At 44.8% G+C, this 25166-nt stretch overlaps 1 protein-coding gene, 1 long non-coding RNA gene and 1 pseudogene across 4 annotated transcripts in view; 1 reads left to right on the forward strand and 2 right to left on the reverse strand.

Moving 5' to 3' along the window:
- Window positions 1–1146: 1146 nt before the first annotated feature.
- On the reverse strand, window positions 1147–4171 carry LOC102744131 (chromobox protein homolog 1 pseudogene; annotated as a pseudogene).
- Window positions 4172–4192: 21 nt separating this feature from the next.
- LOC145716493 (uncharacterized) lies at window positions 4193–11138 on the reverse strand. The gene is made up of 3 exons (XR_014139175.1): window positions 10997–11138; window positions 7846–7923; window positions 4193–7550 (listed from the first exon to the last, which is right to left on the reverse strand). It is a non-coding gene; the product is annotated as an uncharacterized LOC145716493 (long non-coding RNA).
- The window catches only part of GET1 (guided entry of tail-anchored proteins factor 1), a 21465-nt gene continuing 7295 nt past the window's right edge, over window positions 10997–25166 (forward strand). The window contains exons 1-6 of one of the 3 annotated variants that reach the window (XM_081800186.1): window positions 10997–11132; window positions 18341–18417; window positions 18598–18763; window positions 19828–19895; window positions 21389–21503; window positions 23220–25136. In XM_081800186.1, the coding sequence (XP_081656312.1) occupies window positions 18598–18763; window positions 19828–19895; window positions 21389–21503; window positions 23220–23293 (423 nt within the window). In that variant the 5' untranslated portion in view covers window positions 10997–11132; window positions 18341–18417 and the 3' untranslated portion in view covers window positions 23294–25136. Of the gene's footprint in view, window positions 11133–18340; window positions 18418–18597; window positions 18764–19827; window positions 19896–21388; window positions 21504–23219; window positions 25137–25166 lie in introns of those variants that run through there. The other 2 variants (XM_006736399.3, XM_081800176.1) reach the window with 2 other exon arrangements.

Below are 25166 nucleotides of genomic sequence, written 5' to 3' on the forward strand. Positions count from 1 at the left end.
CTCTGGATAACAGTACGGAGGTTCTTCAAAAAGTTGAAAATAGAGCTACCCTAAGACCCAGCAATTGCATTACTGGGTATTTACCCCAAAGATACAAATGTAGTGATCTGAAGGGGCACCTGCACCCCAATGTTTATAGCAGCAATGTCCACAATAGCCAAACTATGGAAAGAGCCCAGATGTCCATGGACAGATGAACAGATAAAGATGTGGTATATATACACAATGGAATACTACTCAGCCATCAAAAGAATGAAGTCTTGCCATTTGCAATAACATGGATGGAGGTAGAGGGTATTATGCTAAGCAAAATAAGGCAAGCAGAGAAAGACCATTATTATATGATCTCACTCATTTGTGGAATTTAAAAAACAAGACAGAGGCTCATAATGGAAGGTAGGAAAAAATAAAAGAAGATGAAATCACAGAGGGAGATAAACCGTAAGAGACTCTTAATCATAGGAACAAACTGAGGCTTTCTGGAGGAGCAGGAGGATGGGGTAACTGAGTGATGGACTTTAATAAGGAGGGCACATGATGTAGTGAGCACTGAGTATTATATAGGACTGATGAATCACTTACCTCTACCTCTGAAACCAATAATACATTATATGTTATTTAATTGTATTTAAATTAAAAATAAAAACAGAACAAAACAAAACAAAAAAAGAATTGAACCTTCTAAAACTCAGAAAGATAGAGACTAACCCAAATGTTTTTCATGTTTACATGATCTGGAAAAATGTTCAACATTAAAACTAGTTTAAGTTGTCGGTTTAAATAAAATAGACATGTCTTTAGAGATATCTGCATTAAACATAAAACTCTTATTCTAATAAGGTTTACTAAAGGTCAGATAAGCTCGTGTCATCTCTGGTGCCATTTTCAGCAAAAAATAACTTAAAATAATGGTTGACTTTGTCTGTCTCATGATCTTTTCCTGGGTAATTGTTATGAGCAAATAGGGTAAGTAAATAAAAAGGTTTATAACTTTCAAAATCTTTGGTAACCTGAAACTTTGAAGTGTTGCTACGTTAAATGATAAATTGGGTTGAATTCATTGGATATCTAGGTCTTTGCCAAATAAGATAGAATACTAGAGTATTGATTACTGAATGTAGGTTTGTCTGCTTTTGCCTTCTTATTGCAGAGAAACTGGGAATATGTGGTTCTGTTTGGTAAACATGCTTTGTGTTTTACTGAAAGTTATACTATAAAAAAAACACATTAGCTAGAAATCATGAAATGTATTCAGAAATTTCTTGTGTAAAGTATTCTGGTGTAACAGTTCACAAGTGGTTACTACTTAATTTTTACTAGAAATTACTAGAAATTAAGGTTTCTTTTTTAAATTTTTATTTTTTTTATAAATCTATAGTTTTATTAAGACAAAAACTGACAATGTGGTATGAAGTTTACATTTAAACAAAGTTTCCACAGAAACCTAACACATGCCTAAAAAGATATTACAATGGAGTTCTAGAATGCAGGTCTAGACAATGTCAAGAACTGATGGATCTCATGACTCAAAACAGCATATTGGGTATTAGTTAATTCTTAGGCTTAAAAAAATGTTTTATTTTGTTTTGTGTTTTAAAGTGAACCACTGCCCCAGTATGAAAGTTGAATCTTCTCCTGAGACCAGGGCTTTTGAAATCCTTCCACTCTTGAAGTGATTCAATGAACTTGTGCTGTCAGTGACTGAACCCTGCCACCAGTGATTGATTTCAGAGTTCAAAGTTCAAATAACAGGCTCCAAGAGTTTTCCACCCTAAGAGCAGGGGCCTTTGTCTTTCTCTGCTCTCCCACTTTCTATACTACCCTCTTCCCCTCCCCAAATACCTCAGGCAGTGGCGTGGATGGACAAGCTGATGTTTAAAACTTCATAATTGGAAAAGAAAGGGTCTTCTTATCAATTTCAAGAATTAGCACCTCTAAGACAGAACAATCTGCCTGTGTATACACTCCAATAAGACTTTTCCTCTTCAACCAGTTTCCATCCCCAAAATGGCAGTTTTGGTAACTTATTAACTGGCTTAGTCCTTTGTTGGGAACAGCGTTAAGCTCAGGTGGGGAACACCTTGGCTTAAAGTTTCGGGCATTCCCAGCTTTTAAACAGCTTTTAAACAGTCTCTCACAGTCCTCATTTAGGTCGCCAATTACATTTTTTTGAAAAGATAAAATATTCTGGACACAGAACCGAATCACCACAAGTTTGTTCTTTCCATTGTTTCACCATTTCCCCAATCAGGCCCCAAATTTTAACAAAATGATCCTACCCATCTCTGTTCCTTCCTACCCCCAACCCTCCCACCCCCAAATGATACACCAGTAATAGCCAGTAATAGCCAAAAACTACACACATGCTACGCTGTAAAAATGCAGAGTTAACACTATTGGGAAGAAGGCTGTGGGTTGTGGAGATGCGCTCTGAAGATCTACAGTATCTGTTGCTCTCCCACACACCCATTCTGCAAGTTCTGTCCTTCATGGAAGGCCCTTTGCCTTTCTCAGCGAAGCACAGAATGGGCTGCCTTACAACACTTCTCCTCCTTCCCCTCCGCTGGGATGGGTGTGCCAACTACACAGCATGGAAAGGCTTTAAAACGCTTGGGCTGCTGTGGGGCACAGAAACGATACTGACTCTTCAAAGGACATCTTCTCAAGCCACCTCTATGGTGTCAAGACAAGTAGAACTCCTTCCCTCCCCACTTGAATCCCACAGTCGGATGTGGCGGGGCAGGTACTCAGGAGACTTAATTCTTGTCATCTTTTTTGTCATCGTCCTCCGAGGGGCAAGAATGCCACGTCAGCCTTTCCTCATAGAAGGATATGACCACCTGCGGGCACTTGACGTTGGCTTCCCTGGCAGGGACCAGGTCAGCCTCATCAGCATTTTTCCATTTCATCAGGAACATGAGTTCACCCCTGGGGTCTGTAGCTCCAGTACTCCGCTCTGGCTCCAAACCCCGGGCAAAGCCTCGTGGCTTTTCTGGCTCTTCTTTCTTCTTCTTTGGTTTGCTCTCTTCTCCCTTATCTTCAGAATCCGAATCAGCTTTGCGTTTGCCTCCCTCTGATTTATCTGTCTCATGTGCTGTTTTCTGTGACTGTAGAAACTCGGCAATGAGATCAGGGCAGTCCAGGTTCTCTTCTGGCCCCCACGTGTTACCCTCGTCCGAGAACCCCTTCCACTGGAGGAGGTCCTCCACGTTGCCCTTTACCACTCGGTGGTCAAGAACTTTTTCCACCACATGTTCCTCTTCCTCCTCTTCTAGCACCTCCTCCACTTTCTTCTTGTTTTGTTTCTTCCCCATAGTGCCCGCCAGCTTTCTCGTCTAAAGGGTGACGCTGCTCAGAGCAGCGCGCGACAGCCCGAGAGGAATCGGTGCCGCGCTAATGGCGCGCCCCGGCGAGCCCGCCGGGGAGTGGCGCCCAGAAAAGCAACAAGGCGCCCGCAGCCGCAGGCGACCCCCTCACTGAAGCGGCGGACCGCAGGCCTCGGCCAACGGCCCTCCCCTCAGCCAAACACTTTTTTTTTTTTTAAAGATTTTATTTATTTATTTGACAGAGACACAGCGAGAGAGGGAACACAAGCAGGGGGGAGTGGGAGAGGGAGAAGCAGGCTTCCCACTGAGCAGGGAGCCCGATGCGGGGCTCGATCCCAGGACCCTGGGACCATGACCTGAGCCAAAGGCAGACGCTTAACCAACTGAGCCACCCAGGCACCCCGGAAATTAAGGTTTCTAAGCATTAAGAATTCTGATAAATATTTGAGACTGCTAGAAAATGATAAAGAAACCAACTCTGTATGTAAGGAAAGTAAGATGTGTTTTTGATAAGAAAGGTATGAGGAATGGGAACATATTTTGGTTGAGGGAAAGGAAAGTAATTTTGTCCTAAAATGAGACTGGTTATTTAGAGAGAGAAGGCTAAGGACAAAAATCTGAATGAAGAAAGGAGTTGTAGGTTTGTGACGGGAAATCTTTGGAAACGAATTTTATGCATGGTCAGGGCTAATTAAGATAGGAATGAATGAGTTTTAAATGTACATTAATATAAGATTGACATTTGGCCTTTTTCTCTGTTAAAAAGTCAAAGTTTTCTTGGATTGTTGGTCTGCTCTTGAGAAGAAATTATAAACAAAGTTTTTCTTATCTACCCCCCCCCCCCGCCAAAAAAAAAAAAAAACCCAAACAAACCCATGCTTGCTATGCTTTGTCTCTATCAGGTCTTTGATTACTTAAGAAAGCTAAGACTTTTCAGTATTGAAAGGAGCTAAGTTTTGCTAATGACTGGGTAACCTCTTGTATTTGTCTTCAGAATTTAGGCATTGCCACGTTGGTTAAATAGATAATTAAATATTAAGTTTTATAACCATCTGTAATCCTATTTAGTCATGTGCTTTAAAACCATCTGAGGTTTTTAACAGAACTTCCCAAAGATGTGAATTCTAAATGAAATCCTTTTCACTAATTAGGCTTGCTTATTTGTTGTGTTAAGTCATATGGGAAACATTGTTAAACAAATGATGATAAACCTTCTTAGGTTATATTGTATGGGCAAATGCTATAACTATTTTTAAAGATTTATTTATTTTGAGAGAGAGAGAGCGCACGCGCGTGTGTGAGTGGGGGGAGGGGCAGAGGGAGAGAGAGAATCCCAAGCAGACTCCCTACTGAGCATAGAGCCCCACACAGGGCTCAGTCCCACAACCCTGAGATCATGACCTGAGCCAAAATCAAGAGTCGGATGCTCAACCAACTGAACCACCAGGGCACCCTGAAATGCTATAACTATTTCAGAAATTACATGAAATTCCTAAAATTTTAATATGTCCTGGTGTAAGGTCATCACTTGACATTCTAATTATTGATGTGTTGTATGTCACCGAAACAACTGGATTTCTTTGTCAACTGCATTATAATGAACTCTCATCACATCTTTAACCATGTCCATTTTGAGTCTTTTTGCCATTTGTAGTTATTGTTCCGATGCTTTTGAAAATGTGTTTCATCTTTAATGAGATTCATGAAATGGACTTTTTGACCAACCCAGGTTTCTGATGTCTTTTAGATCATAAAACTAAGCTGAGTGAGAATTTCCAGTAGTGGGAAAACTGCATTCAAACAGAACAAGAATTAATAAGATGGGACTGAATGAATTGAGGAAGATTATTATGATTTTTATGACTCTTGTTTAGAACATTACTGGTCTTTTATTTATTTATTTATTTATTTATTTATTTATTTATTTATTTATTTATTTACTAAGTAGGCTCCATGCCCAGCATGGAGACCAACGTGGGGCTTGAAGTCATGACCCTGAGATCAAGAGAAACATTACTGGTCCTTTAAAGTCTACTCTTCCAGATTTAAGGAAACCTTTTCTCTTAAGATACCTATGACTCACAGAAATATGATAAAATACACCTTTGTGAACAAATGGAAACATTTATCTTTTCTCTCTACCTAAAACCCTCCAAAATTCAGAAACTCTCAGTGAGTATTCTTTCTTTCATGGCAGTTATAATCATCTGCATAAGTTCAATAAGAATCTGTTCTCCTTGTAACAGGACACCATTGGAAACATTGGTTATTTTACCAAGAGAGACATGCATATTTGAGAGAGACATGCATAGACTCAGATACGACCACACAACTTTAAGGAACTAAGGTTGACTTTCTGGAGCCAATAAAGTCCCTTGGAAATGTTGGCCTGCTATCTTGCTTGCAGAGTTCCCAGCAGCCTTACCAGGTGAGTAAAGAATGTCACTTCCTGGCAGGTTACAGGAGCCTCAGGATATTTTGGGGACCTCAAGAAGAGGAATTCACCTAAATCTATAGGTATTGCAGGCAAATCTGACAGCAAGAATTTGGTTTGGCTTCTGGCCTTGAGAGGCTATTAAAAGTTCAATCTAAAATTCCTGATACAAAAGTTCCAAGAGCACCTGGGTGGCTCAGTCGGTTAAGCGTCTGCCTTCGGCTCAGGTCATGATCCCAGGGTCCTGAGATCGAGCCCCACATTGGGCTCCCTGCTCAGCAGGTAGTCTGCTTCTCCCTCTCCCTCTGCTCTTCCCCCCAGCTCGTGTTCTCTCTTTCTCGCACTCACTCTCTCAAATAAAAAATCTTAAAAAAAAAAGTTCCAGCAAAGCAGATTTTAAAAACCTTATTTGGTCAATCACTATTCTTGCTCTGCTTATGTAAGTAATAAGGCCAAGTTTATTAAAACTGGATTTATTTTGCAAAGAAATTAGTAATAATTTGGCGATTTTTGGTAAAAATGAGGGTGATTATAGAAAGAACATGTTTCAATAGCACATCTTTGTAGCTATTAGATTTTAATACTATTCATTATAAACTGGACTTGATTCTGATTTCTTTTTTTTTTTTTAAGATTTTATTTATTTATTTGACAGACAGAGACACAGCTAGAGAGGGAACACAAGCAGGGGGAGAGGGAGAGGGAGAAGCAGGCTCCCCACTGAGCAGGGAGCCCGACGTGGGCTCAATCCCAGGACCCTGGGATCATGACCTGAAGCAAAGGCAGACACTTAATGACTGAGCCACCCAGGCGCCCCTTGATTGATTTCTTTTAGTGTCCTCCAATGCCTGGCTACAACTCTTCAGACTAACACTTTGATTTTTCTCCCACCTTTCTGACTTAGAATCATTTGAGAATTAAAACTGTCCTTTTCCCTGAAGCTCTGCAAACTGGAAAAAATAAATGATGTAAAGAAGTCACCGCAATAGCTCACGAATACACAAAATCTTTGTGTCTAATTGTTTAGTGGGGCACTGAAGGATCATCAGAGACATCTGAGCTACAAACTAGGATGAGGGGTAGGTGACAACAGTAAAGACTGCTTTCCCAAGATTTGGGACCAGGCTTGTATTTCTACTCTTTTTTTTTTTTAAGATTTTATTTATTTATTTGAGAGAGAGAGAGTGAGAGACAGAGAGCATGAGAGGGAGGAGGGTCAGAGGGAGAAGCAGATTCCCCGCCGAGCAGGGAGCCCGATGCGGGACTTGATCCCGGGACTCCAGGATCATGACCTGAGCCGAAGGCAGTCGCTTAACCAACTGAGCCACCCAGGCGCCCCTACTCTTTTTTTTTTTTTTAATTGCGGTATTAGAAGATAGTAAATCTACTTGTTTGCTTTCACCTCCCCCTTTATTATGTCCTGATAAAATATCATGGTTACTTGCAGATTTAACTAATATAACTTTGAATATTACCGGAGTACTTTATTATAATGAGAACTTAGATGAAATATTTATGAACTTTTGGACTTACTCTAATGTTCCTGTAGCTACACTGGTGCTTATAAATTACCTCTATTAGGAAAAGCCTTTCAAGAAGTGCTACATAACTCAGATTTAACCTACAATATATATAATACTCAACAGATTGACCATTGTGTCTCTATAAACTTAGATGATAATGTATGAAGAAAGGTCCCCAGGTACAACGGGAGAAACTTAGCAACCGCTTGTCCAACATGCCGAATTATCCAGTGTACTCACAAACCATGTTTTTGTAGATGGAGCGACCTAAGACAAAACAAGAAAAAACAGTGGGCATCTATCAAAGATGCTACTTTAGGAGTGACTTGGTGGATTCAGCCATCTCCTAAATCTAACTTTGCCATTCATCCCAGAAGATTCTGAGGTAACTATGGGTCAATGGCTGCAGAAACCCAAAATGTACAGCTCTCCTAATCTGTGGAAAAATCATTAAAGACCCTTGTAACTTATATAAATGTTCAATTACTGCCTTGGTATCCAAACTTATGGCTAACTAGACTTATTTCAGTGTCATAGTGGGAATAGAAACTATTATAAATACCACCAAAGTTCTTGCCATTGGAGGAAGATGGGCCTTAATAGGCAGTGATTCTTACTGGATTCCTGTATCTTCTGATATCTGTGAATTCAGGAAAAATATATGGTTAGGCCCTAAACAACAATGGAGCCCTGAATTCACTCCAACTTGGCCTGTACAAACTACCGTATGGTATATGGGAAAAGAAGATGTTGTTGGGAAGGTTTTCAAAACACCTCTGCAGGGGCGCCTGGGTGGCTCAGTTGGTTAAGTGTCTGCCTTCAGCTCAGGTCATGATCTCAAGGTCCTGGGATTGAGACCCGTGTTGGGCTCCCTGCTCAGTGGGGAGTCTGATTCTCCCTCTCCCTCTGCCCCTTGCCCTCCCCCTGCTTGTGCTCACTCTCTTACTCTTTCTCTCTCTCTCACTCAAATAAATAAATAAATTCTTAAAAAACCCCCCACCTCTGTAATACTCCTTGATTTATTTTGTAACAAGAGTACTTTTCATCCTAACTCTACTCCTATATGGTGTAATACTGGCCTTCTATCTCAAATAGAACTGCCTGATTCTAACAAAAATCATACTAATATTGATATTCATGACCAAATGTTTTGGGAGCTAGAATCACAACCACCACAAGATGTAATATCTATGGAAACTAACTGGCCAGAGAAATTGTTACATATAATAACAGAAAATTTGGGCGCCTGGGTGGCTCAGTTGGTTAAGCGACTGCCTTCGGCTCAGGTCATGATCCTGGAGTCCCGGGATCGAGTTCCACATCGGGCTCCCTGCTCAGCGGGGAGTCTGCTTCTCCCTCTGACCCTCCCCCCTCTCATGCTCTCTCTCTCTCCCAAATAAATAAATAAATAATCTTAAAAAAAAAATAACAAAATTTAATTACCATTTTAAACCAATCAGCGCAAACATATCACAAGGCACAAATAACTACAGATAAAGGAAATAGATACTCAAGTTAATTCAATATTACAAAATACCTGTAATGGATTTTTTTTTTAAAGATTTTATTTATTTATTTGACAGAGAGAGACACAGAGAGAGGGAACACAAACAGGGGGAGTGGGAGAGGGAGAAGCAGGCTTCCCGCAGAGCAGGGAGCCCGATGCGGGGCTCGATCCCAGCACTCTGGGATCGTAACCTGAGCCGAAGGCAGACGCCTAACGACTGAGCCACCCAGGCGCCCCTGTAATGGATTTTTTGGAGGGATTCTTTTTCTAATTCTGTACCTAGTCCCCATTATTTGCTTCAAATGTTATTAATTGGATTTTTATTGCTATTTTTGTATTTATGTTATAAATGTTACAAAAATGCAAAGGCAAAAATTCATTACAAAGCACACATACAATGTTGGCATGACGATTCGATCTGATTGAAAAAATATATATATACTGTAATATTCCCTGTTAAAGGCCATTCTGTTGACAACCCCCCCCCCCCCACATGACTCCTAGGTGACTTAAATCCAACCTAGTGTTGAGGGACATGATGGGCCCACGTCAGGTAAGCAATCACTCAGGCATCAAGGGGCAAAATAATGATCACCAATGCTTTCTGTCGAAAGATTACTGATCAAAAGGGGGAAATGATGAGAGAAAAACTCTCTAAAGCCCTGATATACAAGGAACGCCATTTCAGATTTCTTTCTCAGTCAACACGACTCTTAAGAAACTTTGTTCAAACCAGAAACTTGATTTATGGTCTGCCACCCATGCATTGTACATCTGCTTTGTGAATAAGTAGCCTGAAGGAGAACCATCTTGTCCTTAAGATACTGATCAATCCTGCTGTTCCCGGCATTCCTCTGTGATAAAACTCATGATTCCTGCCTATATGCTAATCTGTAAGCTTTTGAGCCTGTACAAGATGTAAAAAAAGTATATAACCCTGTAAAAACTTTTCTAGAACGCTTTCTTCCTTGTGAGGAGCATGTTTCCCAGGCAACTGTCCTAACTTGGGCTCCAGAAAACTCTTTCTTACTTTTAGAAATTCTAAAAGGTTTGCTCATCTTGCGAAGAGAGTAGAACCACAGCTCCTTGATTCCCTTGATTGGAATTTGTTCTCAAAATCCAACCTAGGGCGCCTGGGTGGCTCAGTCGTTAAGCGTTTGCCTTCGGCTCAGGTCCTGATTCCAGGTTCCTGGGATAGAGCCCCTCCTACGGGCTCCCTGCTCCCGGGGAAGTCTGCTTCTCCCTCTCCCACTCCCCCTGCTTGTGTTCCCTCTCTCGCTATCTCTCTATCAAATAAATAAAATCTTAAAAAAAAAAATCCAACCTTGGCAGAAGGGGCAACTAAATATCTCTTATTTTATTTTTATTTATTATTTATTTTTAGAGAAAGAGTGGACCCACGCACACACACGGAAGGGTGGGGTGGGGGTGGGGAGGGGCAGAAGGAGAGAGAGAGTCCTAAGCAGGCTCCACACTAAGTGGGGAGCCCAGATGTCACAACTCTGAGATCTTGACCTGAGCCAAAAATCAAGAGTCAGAGGCTTAACCACTGAGCTGCCCAGGCGCCCCCAGCTAAATATCTTTTGCTTTATCTACTATATGCAAACATGAATTGGGATTATTTTGCCATAAAACTTCATTTCACCTAAACTTAGGTTATTACAGGCTGATTGTAAACAGTGCCTTCTGATTAATACTTATTTTTTAGGTATGCAGCTTTGTAAATTGTTTAGATTTACTTCAGTGTTTTGTTTTGAAATATAAACAAGACATTTCACATATGATTACAAAACGTTTCTTTTTACAGTCACTTGCTACTATAATTACGGTAGTTTTCCATTTATGGGGAGGCTTATTTTAAAATAAATTTATCTAGGAATAAAAGTCAATTTAAAGAAAGCACTCATTATATAATTGTAACAAGTGGCTCGCGGCTACAACAAACCTATAGCCGGTGGCAGCCCAACCACCGGAGCTTGGAAAACCGCGGCCAGGGGTTGGTGGGGAGGGTGCGGAAAGGCTACGAAAGCCGGAAAGGCCAAGGAGTAACCTGGAAAGCGTCCATGACCAAGAGGAAAAGACGGCCCTGCCTCCCGGCCCAGTGTGGCACAGTGCGCAGGCGCGGCGGCGCGCCTCCGCGGCCGCTGGGCCTCCCTGCGCAGGCGCCCGCGCGGTGTGGGCGCCGGCGTGGTCCCCATGGAGTTACCTTAGCGGAGCCGGCACCTCCGGGAGCGTCCGGCATGAGCGACGCGGAGGCTGACCGCTGGGCGTGGCTGCTGGTGCTCAGCTTCGTGTTTGGGTGCAATGTCCTCAGGATCCTCCTCCCGTCTTTCTCCTCCTTCGTAAGTAGCTGCTTTGCCTTCCAGGGGCCGGTGGGTCGCTGCCTCGGTCCCCGGCGAGCCTGGCGTAGATACGGGGGTCTCAGACTGGCCGCGTGAGGGCTGGGTTCCGCCAGCAGAGGCGTCTTGGTTGGGCCGTTCTGCTTTAAGTTTTGTTTTGTTTTGTTTTTTTAGTTGCTAGCGTCTAAGAGTTGCAAAGCTTTACCCCCAAATCCAGATTTCTGGGGTGTCAGGGAGAAAAAAGAATGACCCGGCAACACTTGGCCACGTTTTCACGTGGCAGCAGCTCCGAGACTGGAAGTTCTCAGTGCCCCTCTGCCGGCCGGCCATACTTATTTCCGTTAGCTCCTGGTCGGTGGAGGAATCAAGCAGCCCTCGCTGCTGGGGTCCAGAGCCTGGCGCAGCGCGGAGTACAGGGTTTCCCGGAGGCCCTGGCCTTCCCTGCACGTAGTGCCGGAGTACCAGCCGTGCCAGGTCCCAGATGGAAGGGTCTCAGGGTGCAGCCGCCCCCATTTTTGCGGTCGGAGGCAGTGTAGACAGAATCTCGGCACCGTGTCATGCTTCCTGTATTCAAGAGAGCAAAGGGCACCGGGGAGCAGCTCTCTGCCGTGCGTTTTGCGTAAGCATGAGTACATTATCTCGTGTCCAGTTGTCACGGCTGCTGTAAGATGCGAATGTCATTTCATGCCCCTTTACCTCCCAGAGGAGGAGTCTGACTCAGAGGGTCAGGTAGTTGCAATGTGTCATCCAGTTAGTGACTACTAGGGTGGAGACTGATCCTTGGTTTGTGATTCTCCTAGTTTTGTCCCTCTGCCTGTTGGAGCATGGATACAGGTTTGGTGGCAGATTGGAGGTGTGTGTGGGAAACAGGGAGCTGTACCCTGGGGAAGGGCGCCCCCTTTATGCCCACAGCCGGAGTCTGACAGACTGAAAGACCTCGAAGACTGGGTGCACGCCATTGTAGCATTATTGGGGGAAACGCAGCTCTCCCTGCTCTTATCTCCTGATGTAAATTGGTGGTGTGTATGGGGGAGGGGGTGTTATTTAAGACTAGGCGGGATTTCTACTTTCTTTATTCTACCAGCATTCATTGAGTGCCTGTTTCATGTGCGATTCTATTCTAGGACTGTACTACCTGCATTGCCCAACTAAGGCATAGGAGATTCTCTCTTAACCCCTCATTCTCCCCTTGATACTGCTTAGTCCTTAAGATGATGTCCCAAATACTTAGCATTGCATAAAAGACCCTCGAAGAGCTGGCCTTTGCCTTTTTTTTTTTTGTCTTTAAAAAAAAATGTGGTAAAATAATACATAACATAAAATTTACCATTTTAACCATTTTTGGGTGTATGGTTCATTTGCATTAAATAATTCACATTGTTGTGCAACCATCACCACCATCCATCTCCAGAACTTTTCCATCTTCCTAAACTGAAACTGTCCATTAAACAGTAAGTCCCTATCCCTCTTTCACCTCAGTCCTGGCAACCACAGTTCTACTTTCTGTCTCTATGAATTTTACTACTCTGATTATCTCATGTACGTGAAATCATGCGATATTTTTCCTTTTATGCCTGGCTTCTTTTCATTCAGCATAATGCCTTCAGGGTCTACCCCTGTTGTAGCATGTGTTAGGATTTCCTTCCTTTTTAAGGCTGAATAATATTTCATTGTCTGTGTATACCACATTTTGTTTATCCTTTCATCTTTTGATGGACATTTGGGTTGTTTTCACCTTTTGGCCTATGTGAATAATGCTTCTGGAACACTGGTGTGCAAATACCTGTTCGAGTCTCTGCTTTCAGTACTTTTGGGTAAACATCCGGAAGTGGGATTACTGGATAGTATGGTATTCTATTTTCGACTTTTTGAGACATTGCCCAACCGGTTTCCGTAGCAGCTGCACCATTTTGCATCCTCACCTGCAACATACAAGGTTCTAATTTTTCCACAATTTCCAGCACTTGCTATTTTGTTTTGTTTTGTTTTTGTTTTTATAATAGTCATCCTCAGTGGATGTGAGGTGGCATCTTATTGTGGTTTTGATTTGCATTTTCCTAATGAATAGTGATGTTGAATATCATTTTACGTGCTTATTGGCCATCTGTATATCTTCTTTGGACAAATGTCTGTTCAAGTCCTTTGCCCCCTTTTTAATGGCGCATCAGGAGCTTGTCCGTAAGGGAAGGGCATCCTCTGTGGACTCAGAGCGGAGAGTGAGTGGGTGTTTGTTTTGTTGTTGTTGTTGGGTGAGGAATTGTTTACTTACCAGATATATGATTTGTAAACATTTTCTCCCGTTCTGTGGTTTGCCTGCCCATCTTTCTTGAATATTACCTTGATTCTTCTTATGTACCCCATCCCATTTCACCTCTTGTTGGAGCTATATGAAATGAAATTGCTCAAAGAGGCTGTGTTAGTTTTGTATTCCTCTATGAGCTGCTCATAATTTCCTGTTAGCGGAGGGGGAAAGAGGAGTGTGTGTTTGGGGTATGCTAGTGGATATAAGCAAGACCTATCACCATCAGGCTCCTTAACCAAGCTTCCACCAAACTGGTGCTCAGCAGCTAGGACACACTCACCAAGGGTTATTGCTGCAACCTAGAAGTACGTGAGGCTTGTGTCCCTCGATGTTCCTCATTTAGGTGAAAAAGCACTGGGTTCACAATCTGTGCTGCTTCCCACAGGTTGTATAACCTCTGTAACCTCAAACCAATTAGGTTTCTTGAACCTGTTTCCCCTTGGTTGTAACGCTATTTGTCAGGGTCGTCACATATACTTACCCTAGCAGAGTACAGCCCCTACTGTTGGTGTGCAGAACAGGGAAGAGTAATGAAGAGATCTGTACCACCCGGTCACTGGGTTTGTGGTGAGGGTCAATGTAAAGCCGTAAGGAACGCTCTGGTCCTGGTTAGGGTAAGATGCTGTTCTTTCATGACCATTAGAGGCTGCCTGTTGCAGGCCCTTTTGGAGGACCTAAGTGGGAAGGACTCCCGAGGAGAAACAAAGCTTGATTGGGAATGGGCCATGTCCTCCTACGTCAAAGATAGCCTTCCTGCCAGTGTTTCAGAAGCATTTTCCACGCAGCTAGAAGGAAGTGGGGGGGGGGGGCGCACCATCCCGTTAGGTAGGCTGGTTGAGGCCCTTGAATAAGTCTCTTAAGTATCACAAGTCCTCTGCCTAGCAAAGCCTTGCAGGGTCCTGGGAGGGGACCTCAGCTGAATACTTGGGTAGAGATGGGGGCCTGGATGAGGACACCCAGTCCCTGGTGTTGACTTGGTTGGAATTCTCCTGAGAGTTCTTAATTCTCTTCAAGCTGGTCACAGGGTATATGGATGAGAGGGCCTAGTTCATTTAATAGGTGACCCAGGACTTTCTTCAGCCAAAGGCAGAGGAAGAGGGAGACAGAGATACCCCTGGGAGCACCCCTGCGCGCGGGTGTAGGGAGGCGCACTGCGCAGGCGCCCCGCGCAGGCGCCCCAGGCCTAGCAGTGGCCGAGGGCAGAGCGAGCGTCCTGGCGAGCTGTGTGCACTGCGCATGCGCCCCGGGGACTCCGGTGGGAGGCGGGGTGTAGGGAGGCGCACTACGCAGGCGCCCCAGGATTGACGTGGCTGAGAGTGGGTGCTGCGCTGGGATAATAGCCCCTCCCTTCCGGGGCACCCCGCTTCGCAGACCCTGGGCATGGGCCCAGCGCAGGCTGCCCTCTGGGATCTGGCTTGTGGGGTGACTGCCATTTTCATATTTGATGACTTTGAAATTCCCTTCATTTTCTGCTCTGAAAAGTGGCCGCCTCCCTTTCCTTGTGGGGGCCCAGGCCTCTGAGGCCAGGGACAGACACTGCAGGACCTGCCTGCTGCTGTAGGGGCCTTCCTGAGACCCTCCCCCTTTCCAGGGAGCACACTCGCCTCATGAGTTCCTCTGTGGACCACCAGGCGTGAGGATGGCCCGCGAGTATTAGTTGTGGGGGTAATTGAGGGGTCAGGGGCGGTTGAGTGCACATGCGCAGTTGGGGCCTCGTGGATGGGGTCGTCCAGGTGCGCAGGACCAGTGCTGTGAGGAGGGCTCCAAACTGGGGGCCCTCATGTGGGTCTGCAGCTTCGCAGGAGTCTTGGTCCCTTCTCGGGGTGAGCAGTGCGTCGCCAGTATTAGGGACACATCTAAGTGGGCAACCCCAGCATGTCATTCCCCTGGTGCCCCCTTTGTTTCAGGAGGGACGAACCTTTGGGCTTAAATGCCATTATACATTAATTCAGATGGGTCTAGTCCAGATGCCAGCCACTGAGTGGTGGAGTGGAGTTTGACTCTTCCCTGGTGTGACTCCAAGTTCAAAACGTAACATTTTGTCTGTTGGGAAAGGGGTGTGGAACTTGGACAGGATCTGAGGGTGAGTCTGGTAGGACACTATGAGCTCATGCAGGCTGGCAGCCAGCGTCTGGGGACAAGGGTGACAAGGATGATTGGTTCTATCCTTGTTTTCTCCCCAGATTCTTCCACTGCCTGTCCTCTTAATAAGAATTTTGAAAAACTTGTTTTCTGCTTGAGAATTCTTTGTGTACCCATCTCCAGGTCTTTGAAAAGCTGTACCCCACGTAGCTTATCTGTTTCTGTCAAGTGGGAGGTTTAATGTCCTGGAAGGTGCTTTTGAATACATAAGGAGGTCAGAGGTTTATTTTTGTTTGAAAAATTAATATTCAGAACACTTAAATTCAAATCTCATTAGATTTTAAAATTTAATTCATAGTTCTAGTACATTTTAACTGTCACTAATAAGGAGGTCTTGGATTAATATAGGTACCTATTTGCAAATTTAAACACTTCCAAATATTTTTGTGTACTTGTAGACATAATTTATTCATTATCCCTCCCAACTACAGTTGTCTAATTTAACCATAAGATTCTAAACTTCTCCACAAGCTCATTTTCCCACCCTCACTCACCTTCTAGTCCTGAGTAAACATCTTTGGTCTTTTCAGTTTTTAATTTTTTTTGTGTGTTCTCTATACTGTTAAGTAATGTGCTTGTGCTTCTATTTCTTCTTTTGAAGATCTAGTGTTAAACATCAGGTTTATTGATGTGTAATTTGCATTCAGTGAAATTCACTGTTTCTAGGTAGGTGGGCAGTTTGATGAGTTTTGGGCTACTTATTCATAGGGTAACCACCATCACAATCAAGATAAGGAATATATCTATCACCTCAAAAAATCTATTTCCCCACCCTGTGCCTGTTTCTTGATTTATAAAGCTAAGCAACATCTATAGACTCTTGCTCTGAAAGATGATTCTGTGATTTTTTTTTTTAAAGATTTTATTTATTTATTTGACAGAGAGATAGCGAGAGCAGGAACACAAGCAGGGGGAGTGGGAGAGGGAGAAGCAGGCTGCCTGCCAAGCAGGGAGCCCGATGTGGGACTCGATCCCAGGACTCTGGGATCATGCCCTGAGCCGAAGGCGGACGCTTAACGACTGAGCCACCCAGGCGCCCGATTCTGTGATTTTCTAAAGAAAATTTGGCCCATTCCTATTTTCGTCTCTAGGGGGGATCAGGTTGGCGTATATATGTCCTTTAGTTCAAGTGTTGGGTAGTGGTCAGGCTAGGGCAGAGGGGACGAAGACAGAGCTGGGTTTGAAGACCCCTACTCTTGGCATGAAGCCTGCAGGAAGATGCGCAGGGCCAAACACACTGCGCTTTGTGCAGGTGCCCTTGAGAGACCTTTGTCCCCACAAAAAGGGCTTCATTGTGCAGGCGCTAGAGAATGCCACCTCAGAGGGTGTCCCAGGACCCCGCACTTGCGCAGACGCCCCGGGAGACCCATGATGGGGCGCGGCTCCCTGGCTCTATCTGAAGAGTTGCCCTGTTGTGCAGAGGGGACCCCAAGCTGGAGGGACAAACTCAATTATTGTGCACTTGCTATGTGCCCATACACTTACATACATTATCCCCTTTCATCTTTTTCCATTAATCTGTTTTTACAATTTTGAAACAAACGTGCAGAAAAGGTACGCATACAATACAAAGAACTGATTTTGTTTCCTGAACCATTTGAAAATAAGTTGTCAACCTGAGCCCCTGCATTCCCCGACACATTGCTGTATAAACAGGTGCCTTGTCCACAGCACAGCCATCAGGAACCTTCCTACTGACCTGCTCCTGTTTTCGCTTGTCCCACTCAAGGTCCTTTGTAGCAAAAGGATCCCGGCCAGTACTGTGCATTGCACATACTTGCCACGTCTCTTCAGTCTGGAAGGATTCCCGGTATTTCCTTGACTTGTATGGCTGACCTTTCTGAATATGGCAAGGGCAGTGAGTTTGCAGAATGCTTAGAACATCTTTGTCCCGTGTCGCAGAAGGGATGTTATGTTCTCATTGCATCTCATCTGGCGCCGTGGCACGTTCACTCTTCCCTCGGGGCGGGTCCGAAGGGGGGGGTGCGGCCCCACCACCCTCCCTCCTCACCGCACCCTTGCTGTTGGGCGATCCTGAGGCATCCTGGCCGGCTGCCGGGCGCCACCTCGTGGCCACTGCCATCTGGTCCCTGGGCTCCCGCCTGCCAGCGTCCCCGCAGTTGTATGTGAGGGTGAGTGGCATCTGGGGACGGCCCATGTGGGGTCTGGCTGTCAGTGGCGCCTCTTCACAAAATTTATGTCTGTATTTCTCTACCTGCCAAAAATCGCGAGTTCACACCCATGCCTCCAATTCTAATTCAACACTGCAGGATTCATTCTGGTTCTTCCATATTCCTAACTCCTTGTTCTGAGAGTGAGAAAACTGGCTCCCATTATTTTCAGTATGTTTACTGGATTTGATCAGTGCTTTGTAATTGATCTCGCATCCCCACTGCTGCCTGCTCCTGCCCTACCCCCATGCCTGCCGGCCCCCCTTGGGCTCTGTCGCTGGGGTTGGCTGGGTGCTTTCCTCTTAACCTGTAGGCCTCTCACTCTGCGTCCTATGCCAGGCTGCCCTTTCTGGAGATGCTCACATCACCATGCTTGGCTCTGTCTTCCCTTGCCAGGGGCCCCTCTGTGGGAATGCCCTCCTGATGGTGCTAGGGATTAAGTCCTGCTGCTGGGCCGCCCCCTCCTCACTAGCACCGCCCCCCTTCCTCTGCCTACCTAATTTAGGACTAAATTCTTCAAGGGAAGAGGATGTGTGGTCCTGTTAACCTGACTGACGCCTGGAATTGGTTTTCACTTTATAATCACAATTTTACAGTTATAGTGAAAGATACAGACATTTGTGCTGGAGCGATCTATAGGCATGTCTGCAAAAGGAAACGTATAATTAGAACGGTGAGTCACATCAGAGGGAGTTTTTGTTTTTGTGGTGGTCATAGAGGGCAGCAGGACTAGGCCGCAGAGCCTGGCTGTTCGGGTAAAGGGCAGCCTGCCCGGCTGGAAGCGGCAGCAGTAGGATGGGGCGGAGTTGTCCCCCCGTGGGAAGGCACTGACCGCAGCTGTCCACTCCACCAGATGTCCAGGCTGCTGCAGAAGGATGCTGAGCAGGAGGCACAGATGAGAGCAGAGATCCAGGACATGAAGCAGGAGCTCTCCACTGTCAACATGATGGATGAATTCGCCAGATATGCCAGGCTAGAGAGAAAGATCAACAAGATGACGGATAAGCTTAAAACTCACGGTACTGGTTTCGCTCTAGTGTGGAAAGCTCCATGGGGGCTGACGAATAGAGAAGTCTTTTTATAAGATTGGTAGGATATATGCTTTGATTCTTAGATGTTCTCAATGTTTGTCCAGAAGAAACTCAGTAGTCATGATTACTTTCTCTTTATTTGCCAGTGAACCTTTGCTTCTTAAACACAGAAACAACATCCTCTTAGCTTTTTTCTGTTTCTGTAGGTAGACATTTTCAAATTAAACGCTTCTCTTTCTTTATTTTTTTTTTTAAGATTTTATTTATTTGTCAGAGAGAGAGAGAGCGAGCGAGCACAAGCAGGGGGAGCGGCAGAGGGAGAAGCAGGCTCCCCGCTGAGCAGAGATCCCGATGTGGGACTCGATCCCAGGACCCTGAGATCATGACCTGAGCCGAAGGCAGAGGCTTAACCATCTGAGCCACCCAGGCGTCCCTCAACACTTTTCAAGATAAGCCTAGAGAAAGTGTCACAGTGGATGCCCAAGGGCTTTTGTGAACGCTCTCAAACATGCCCAGAGTGTCCTTATCTGAGAATAGACTGACAGGGTCAGGATCAGGTCTTGTTCATCGCTGTGGTCGCCACCGTCCCTAACAGTCTCCTCTGATGAAGACATTTCCACCCACGTGCTGGGAACTCACACAGTGAGACAGCTTTCTCCAGGCTAGTAAGACATACGGAGGGCCCCCCAGGCCCAGGACAAGCTAGGCTCCCACGTGTGGGTTAGTGTACTGTGTAGACAGGGAGACCTGGGAAGCAAACGTAGTCCTGTTGGTAAGTACACTATAAAAAGAATCTCTGGTGTAGACGGATAGTTCTAAGGGTGTTCAAAATTAAAGCTTCAAATCTTACAATTTGTGCGTGACTCTATTTTAATGAATGGATGTGTGGCTTTTAAGAAATTCTGTTTTATATTTTCTAAATATACCGAGCAAATGCTACACAACATGATTAGAAGATATTTTATAAAAGGAGAATAACATTTCTGTGTATTTGAATATTTTCCTTTTTCTTCAGGACTGATATAATGATTTCATCCTGTTTTTCCTTTCAGTGAAAGCTCGGACAGCTCAGTTGGCCAAGATAAAATGGGTTATAAGTGTTGCCTTCTATGTATTGCAAGTAAGTGTACTGTTGTGTTACCTGGGGTCTTTAAAGTTGATAATGGACTGTCCTCCAGGGCTCTGTGGCCCCCAGAATCCAGGTCTGAGAGTTCAGGCTTTTCCACTTTCCGTGGCTGTGCTGTGCTCTCCGGTGGGTATGGAACCGAACGCTGTGCGTTTATAAGTTAGGCTAAAAGAAAGCCTTTCCCTCTCTCTGGTTTCAAATTGAAGTACAGTTAACGTACAGTGTCCTATTAGTTTCAGGTGTACAACGTAATGAATCAGCAATTCTCTACGTTGCTCAGTGCTCACCACGATAAGTGTAATCACCATCCCTCATCGTGCAACGTGGTTACGATATCACTGACTACATTTCCTCTGCTGTACTTTTCATCTCCATGACTTATTTATTTTGGAACGGGAAGTTTGTACCTCTTAATCTCCTTTATCTACTATCCCTCTACTCCTCTTCCCTCTGGCAACCATCAGTTTGTTCTCTGTATTTATAGGTCTGCTTTTTGTTTATTCGTTTTATTTTTTAGATTCCACATATGAGTGAAATGATATGGTATTTGTCTTCCTGTCTCTGACTTATTTCACATAGCGTTATACCTTCTAGATCCATCCATGTTACAAACAGCAAGATCTCATCCGTTTTAGTGGCTGAGTAGTATTCCACTGTGTGTGTATGTATGTGTGTAAATATATATAAATACACCACCTCCTCTTTGTCCGTCCATCTGTCGATGGACACTTGGGCTGCTTCCGTGTCCTGGCTACTGTAAATAATGCTGCAGTAAACATAGGGGTGCATGTATCTTTTCAAATGAGTGTTTTTGTTTTCTTTGGGCAAATACTCAGTAGGAGAATGACTGGGTCCTATGGTATTTCTATTTTTAACTTTCAGAGGAACGTCCGTACTGTTTCCACAGGGGCTGCACCAGCTTGCATTCCCACCAGCAGTGCACGAGGGTTCCAAGAAAGTCTCTTGAGTTGTGAAACATGGGGGTTTTTTAGCACTTGAATGCTGGAGTAGCTTCTCTGGGGCTCTTGCCTTTATCGCCTTTATTCCAGTGCAGTTTGGGGAGCCTGCGGGGAAGTGAGAGAAGCTTATTTATTTATTTATTTATTTTTTTTTTTTAAGATTTTATTTATTTATTCATGAGAGACAGAGAGAGAGAGAGAGAGAGGCAGGCTCCCAAGGAGCAGGGAGCCCGATGTGGGACTCGATCCCAGGACCCTGGGATCATGACCTGAGCCGAAGGCAGACGCTTAACGACTGAGCCACCCAGGCGCCCCGTGAACTAGTCTTTAATTCGACAGACACTCTGTTTCGGGGTGCCAGCAAATTAGTGGCTGTGTGGATGTGTCTGTGTCCTGCAAGGACTGGATTGGTGGGGCTTGAAGTCACCAGTTGGGAGAGTTTCCTTAGTGTTTGCCTGTCTGTCGTCCTCCTTGGTTACTGGGCGTGTGGCCGGTGGGTTGCTGCACTCACCAGCACTGTCTTTGCAGGCTGCCCTGATGGTGTCGCTCATCTGGAAGTACTACTCAGTCCCCGTGGCTGTGGTACCGAGCAAGTGGATCACTCCGCTAGACCGCCTGGTAGCATTTCCGACTAGAGTAGCAGGTAAGAGGTTTCTGGAAACCAGAGCAGAAGAATACGGATAGGCTTCTGTAGACGTGTGGGGTACAAGGTGAAGGAACCCAAGCTCATCCATTGACTAGTGAGCAGTACTTTGCCTTGGCCTTGCACAAGGCTCACGGTGAAGAAACAGGGCTAGAGAAGTTACTTACCTTGTCCAGTGTCACTGAAATGTTAAGCAGCAGAGCTGGAGTTCACCCTGGGTCTGCTTGCAGAACGTCAGCCCATACCTTGTCTGATACCCTGTTCAGTGAAACCCCGATCTCTAGTCCCTAGGTTCTGTGACCTCTCTTCATTTCTTTCGCTTGGCCTCTCTCCAGCATGTAGTGCTATTGGTCATTCTTTTATTTCTGAAAGGTAATAATATCCTTTGGGTGTGGGGCGCCTGGGTGGCTCAGACGGTTAAGCGTCTGCCTTCGGCTCAGGTCATGATCCCAGGGTCCTGGGAACGAGTCCCGCATCAGGCTCCCTGCTAGGCGGGGAGCCTGCTTCTCTCCCTCTGCCTCTGCCTCTCTCTCTCTCTGACTTTCATGAATAAATAAATAAATAAAATTAAAAAAAAAAATATCCTTTGGGTGTTAAAAGTAGTACATATTGGACGCCTGGGTGGCTCAGTTGGTTAAGCGGCTGCCTTCGGCTCAGGTCATGTTCTCAGGGTCCTGGGATCGAGTCCCCCATTGGGCTCCCTGCTCAGGGGGGAGCCTGCTTCTCCCTCTCCTCCCTGCTCATGCTCTTTCTCTCTCTCTCAAATAAATAAATAAAATCTTTAAAAAAAAAGTGGTACATATCATTGTAGAATGATTAGAAATACAAGAACAATTTAAAAACATCTCATAAGCTGTAGATACCTCTCTTAACTTTGTGGTATGTTTTTCCACCCTTTTTTTCTATTTATTTTATACAACTAAGATCATCTGGCACATACAGTTTTAGACCCCTTTTTACTTTATATTGTAAACCCTTTCCCATATCATTAAACTTTTTAAGAAATTTTGAATAACTTGCTCTTCATTGGGATATATCATGATTTACTAATTCCCCTGATAAAAGATACATATTTAGGTCCTAATTCCTTATGATCAGGAATAATGCTGCATGTCGCACACATCCCTGTCATTCAGCCTTTGGTTGTGATCTGTTGCTGGAGGTGAATTACTGAGTGAAGAGGAGTGACTGTTGCAGAGATCCCAGTTTCACCACGCCCTCCACCCTGCCCCCTCCTCCCCCCACCCAACCTTGTGGGCACTGTGCCCATGGGCTGTCAGTGCTGCTGAGCAGGAGAGCGTGAGGATGCCCTTCCGGGCATCCAGAGGGCCATCGGCCACTCCTGCTGCCTGACTTCCTGTTTCTCCATCACCAGCTGGGCAAGAAAGGCATGGGTAGGCACTGCTGTCTGTGTTCATAATGCTTTTTTGAGAAGGAAAAACAGTCTTCCTGGGCGGTTTTACCGTTTGTTAATATCATACATGACCATGCACATCTCTGGTAGCTGTTCTGTGTGATTCCTGTTCAGTAAGGAGGGCAGCCCTGTGAATCAGGAGGAGGCCTGCTGAATCTGAATCCAGGAAGCACACACCTAGGCTTTCTTAGCCGAGCGCTGCTGCAGAAGGGTTGACTTCCTGTGAGTTAAGGGTAGCAGAGGCAGGAAATGCAGGCGGGACTGTTGGCATGCCTTCTGACGGTGAGCGTCTGTATTTCCAGGTGGCGTTGGGATTACCTGTTGGATTTTAGTCTGTAACAAGGTTGTGGCGATTGTGCTCCACCCTTTCAGCTGAAGGAAGACAGATGCAACTGTGACATCTTAGGGAGTGGATTTCCGCTGAGGAGGTTACAAATCTGATTGATGCTTTTTTTTTTTTTAAGGAAACAAAAGCACACAGGTTAGTTTTTTTGTTGAATGTGTTTGTTCTTGGATTTTATGTGAGATACGAGAGTCCTGATTTTGTACACTTGTCACCGAGCTGGAAGGCCAGGCTCTCCCACGTGTGACCCGGCCAGCAAGTCCCGGGTTTGTCACAAGAAGGGGCCTTGGCGACACGTTACTGGGGGTGTGCACCATTGGCGTACTTTAAAGGTCACATTGCCAACTGAAAAGTCAAAATTTTCTCACTTAAGTACTTTAAAAAGACTTAGCACTATTTCTGATCCAGATTAGAAAGCGATTTAATTTTAATACCACTACCAGAGTTTGAAGTCTCCCGTAGTCCTACTAAAAGAATAACACTAAGTGACATTGCTTGTGTGGTTTTCCTCCTCTGTTTAAAAGGTCATACGCGAGCCTGCGTATAGTATTATCTACTTGTTTGAAGTTGTTAACTTTTCGTTACTGTGTTTTGTAAATGTATTCATGGGATCATAATGCATTGTTTTATGCTTGAATTCTGTGTTTTATATTTAAAGCATTTCAAATGAAGTGTGTTTTATAAGCATTTAATATTTATGCTTTGTAGAATGGAACAAAGTTAAAAACAAACTAGGAATTCTGATTAAAATGAGTGGATACATTTTTTAAAACACTTTTTTTTTTACTGTTGTGTTGCTTTTTTTTTGAGTTCTAAATGACAGATAACATTATATTAGTTTGAAGACTACAACGTAGTGATTTGATATTTGTATACACTGTAAATGATCACCACAGTAAGTCTGGTTTCCCCATGTAAAACACTTTCATAATTAAAATTTTTGCAAGGGCTTGTGTGACTGTTCTTCCTTACAGCCCGCCTACTTGCTATGACCAGTTTGTAACTGTGACAAGTGACGGAGGACTTTAACTGTCAACTTTGCTTGGCCACAGCCCCGTAAAGCTAAATTCTGTCACTGGTTTTTAAAAGGTCATATTTGTATTCTTGAGTTCCCTAGCGGCCTAATAAGCAGCTCGTTGTTAATTCCATGACTTGTACTGGAGAAAGAGAGTACTCTGGTGCTTTATTTAGTTCAGATGCCTCCACCCAGGTTGACTTAGCTTTAAGAGAGGATGTGCAGCAGGAGTCACGGGAGCACTTAGAGCAAAAGCATCAGAGGGCGGACCCGGGTCACCAAGGCTGGGAGGGCCGCCTGAGGAGGCAGAGGCAGTGGCACGGGGAAGCTGCGAGGCCCAGGCGCCTGGCGCCCGCATCAAGGGCCCGGTGTGCGGGAACGCTCGGTGGCCACGCACGGCCTGCCCGGGGACATCCTTGCTCACTAATCCGCGTCCTGTCTCCCTGACAAGAGCCTTCTCGATCTCCTAAAGACCCGTTCTTTCAGTTCACACTCAAGGCTTCGACAGAGCTCACAGCGGCCAGGGGAGAAGACGCACGGTTAGCTGGGGATCTTGCCACACGTGGCAGCAGCTGGCAGGGCCGATGCGAGGGGCACGTAAGTGTCCTTCAGGTTTTACATCACTGTGGGTTTTCAGAAATGGTATTGTTCTTAAATAGATAATAAACATGGTACTGGATTCAAAAGCTGCAGAAAGGGATACGGTGGGAGGTAGATCTGACCCTTGACCATCGTGTCACCCCATCTTCTGTTACCGTTTTCTTATGATTCTTCCAGCGATATCCCATATGTAAATGAAAAATTGTGTGCATTTCTAAAATAAAAATTTTTTAAATTATAAAAGTAACACATAAAAAAATGGTAACTGTTTGCTGTATTTTTTTTTTTTTT

This window comes from Leptonychotes weddellii, chromosome 1, assembly GCF_054177405.1.
Source record: "Leptonychotes weddellii isolate Sample4059 chromosome 1, ASM5417740v2, whole genome shotgun sequence".
Lineage (NCBI taxonomy): Eukaryota > Metazoa > Chordata > Mammalia > Carnivora > Phocidae > Leptonychotes > Leptonychotes weddellii.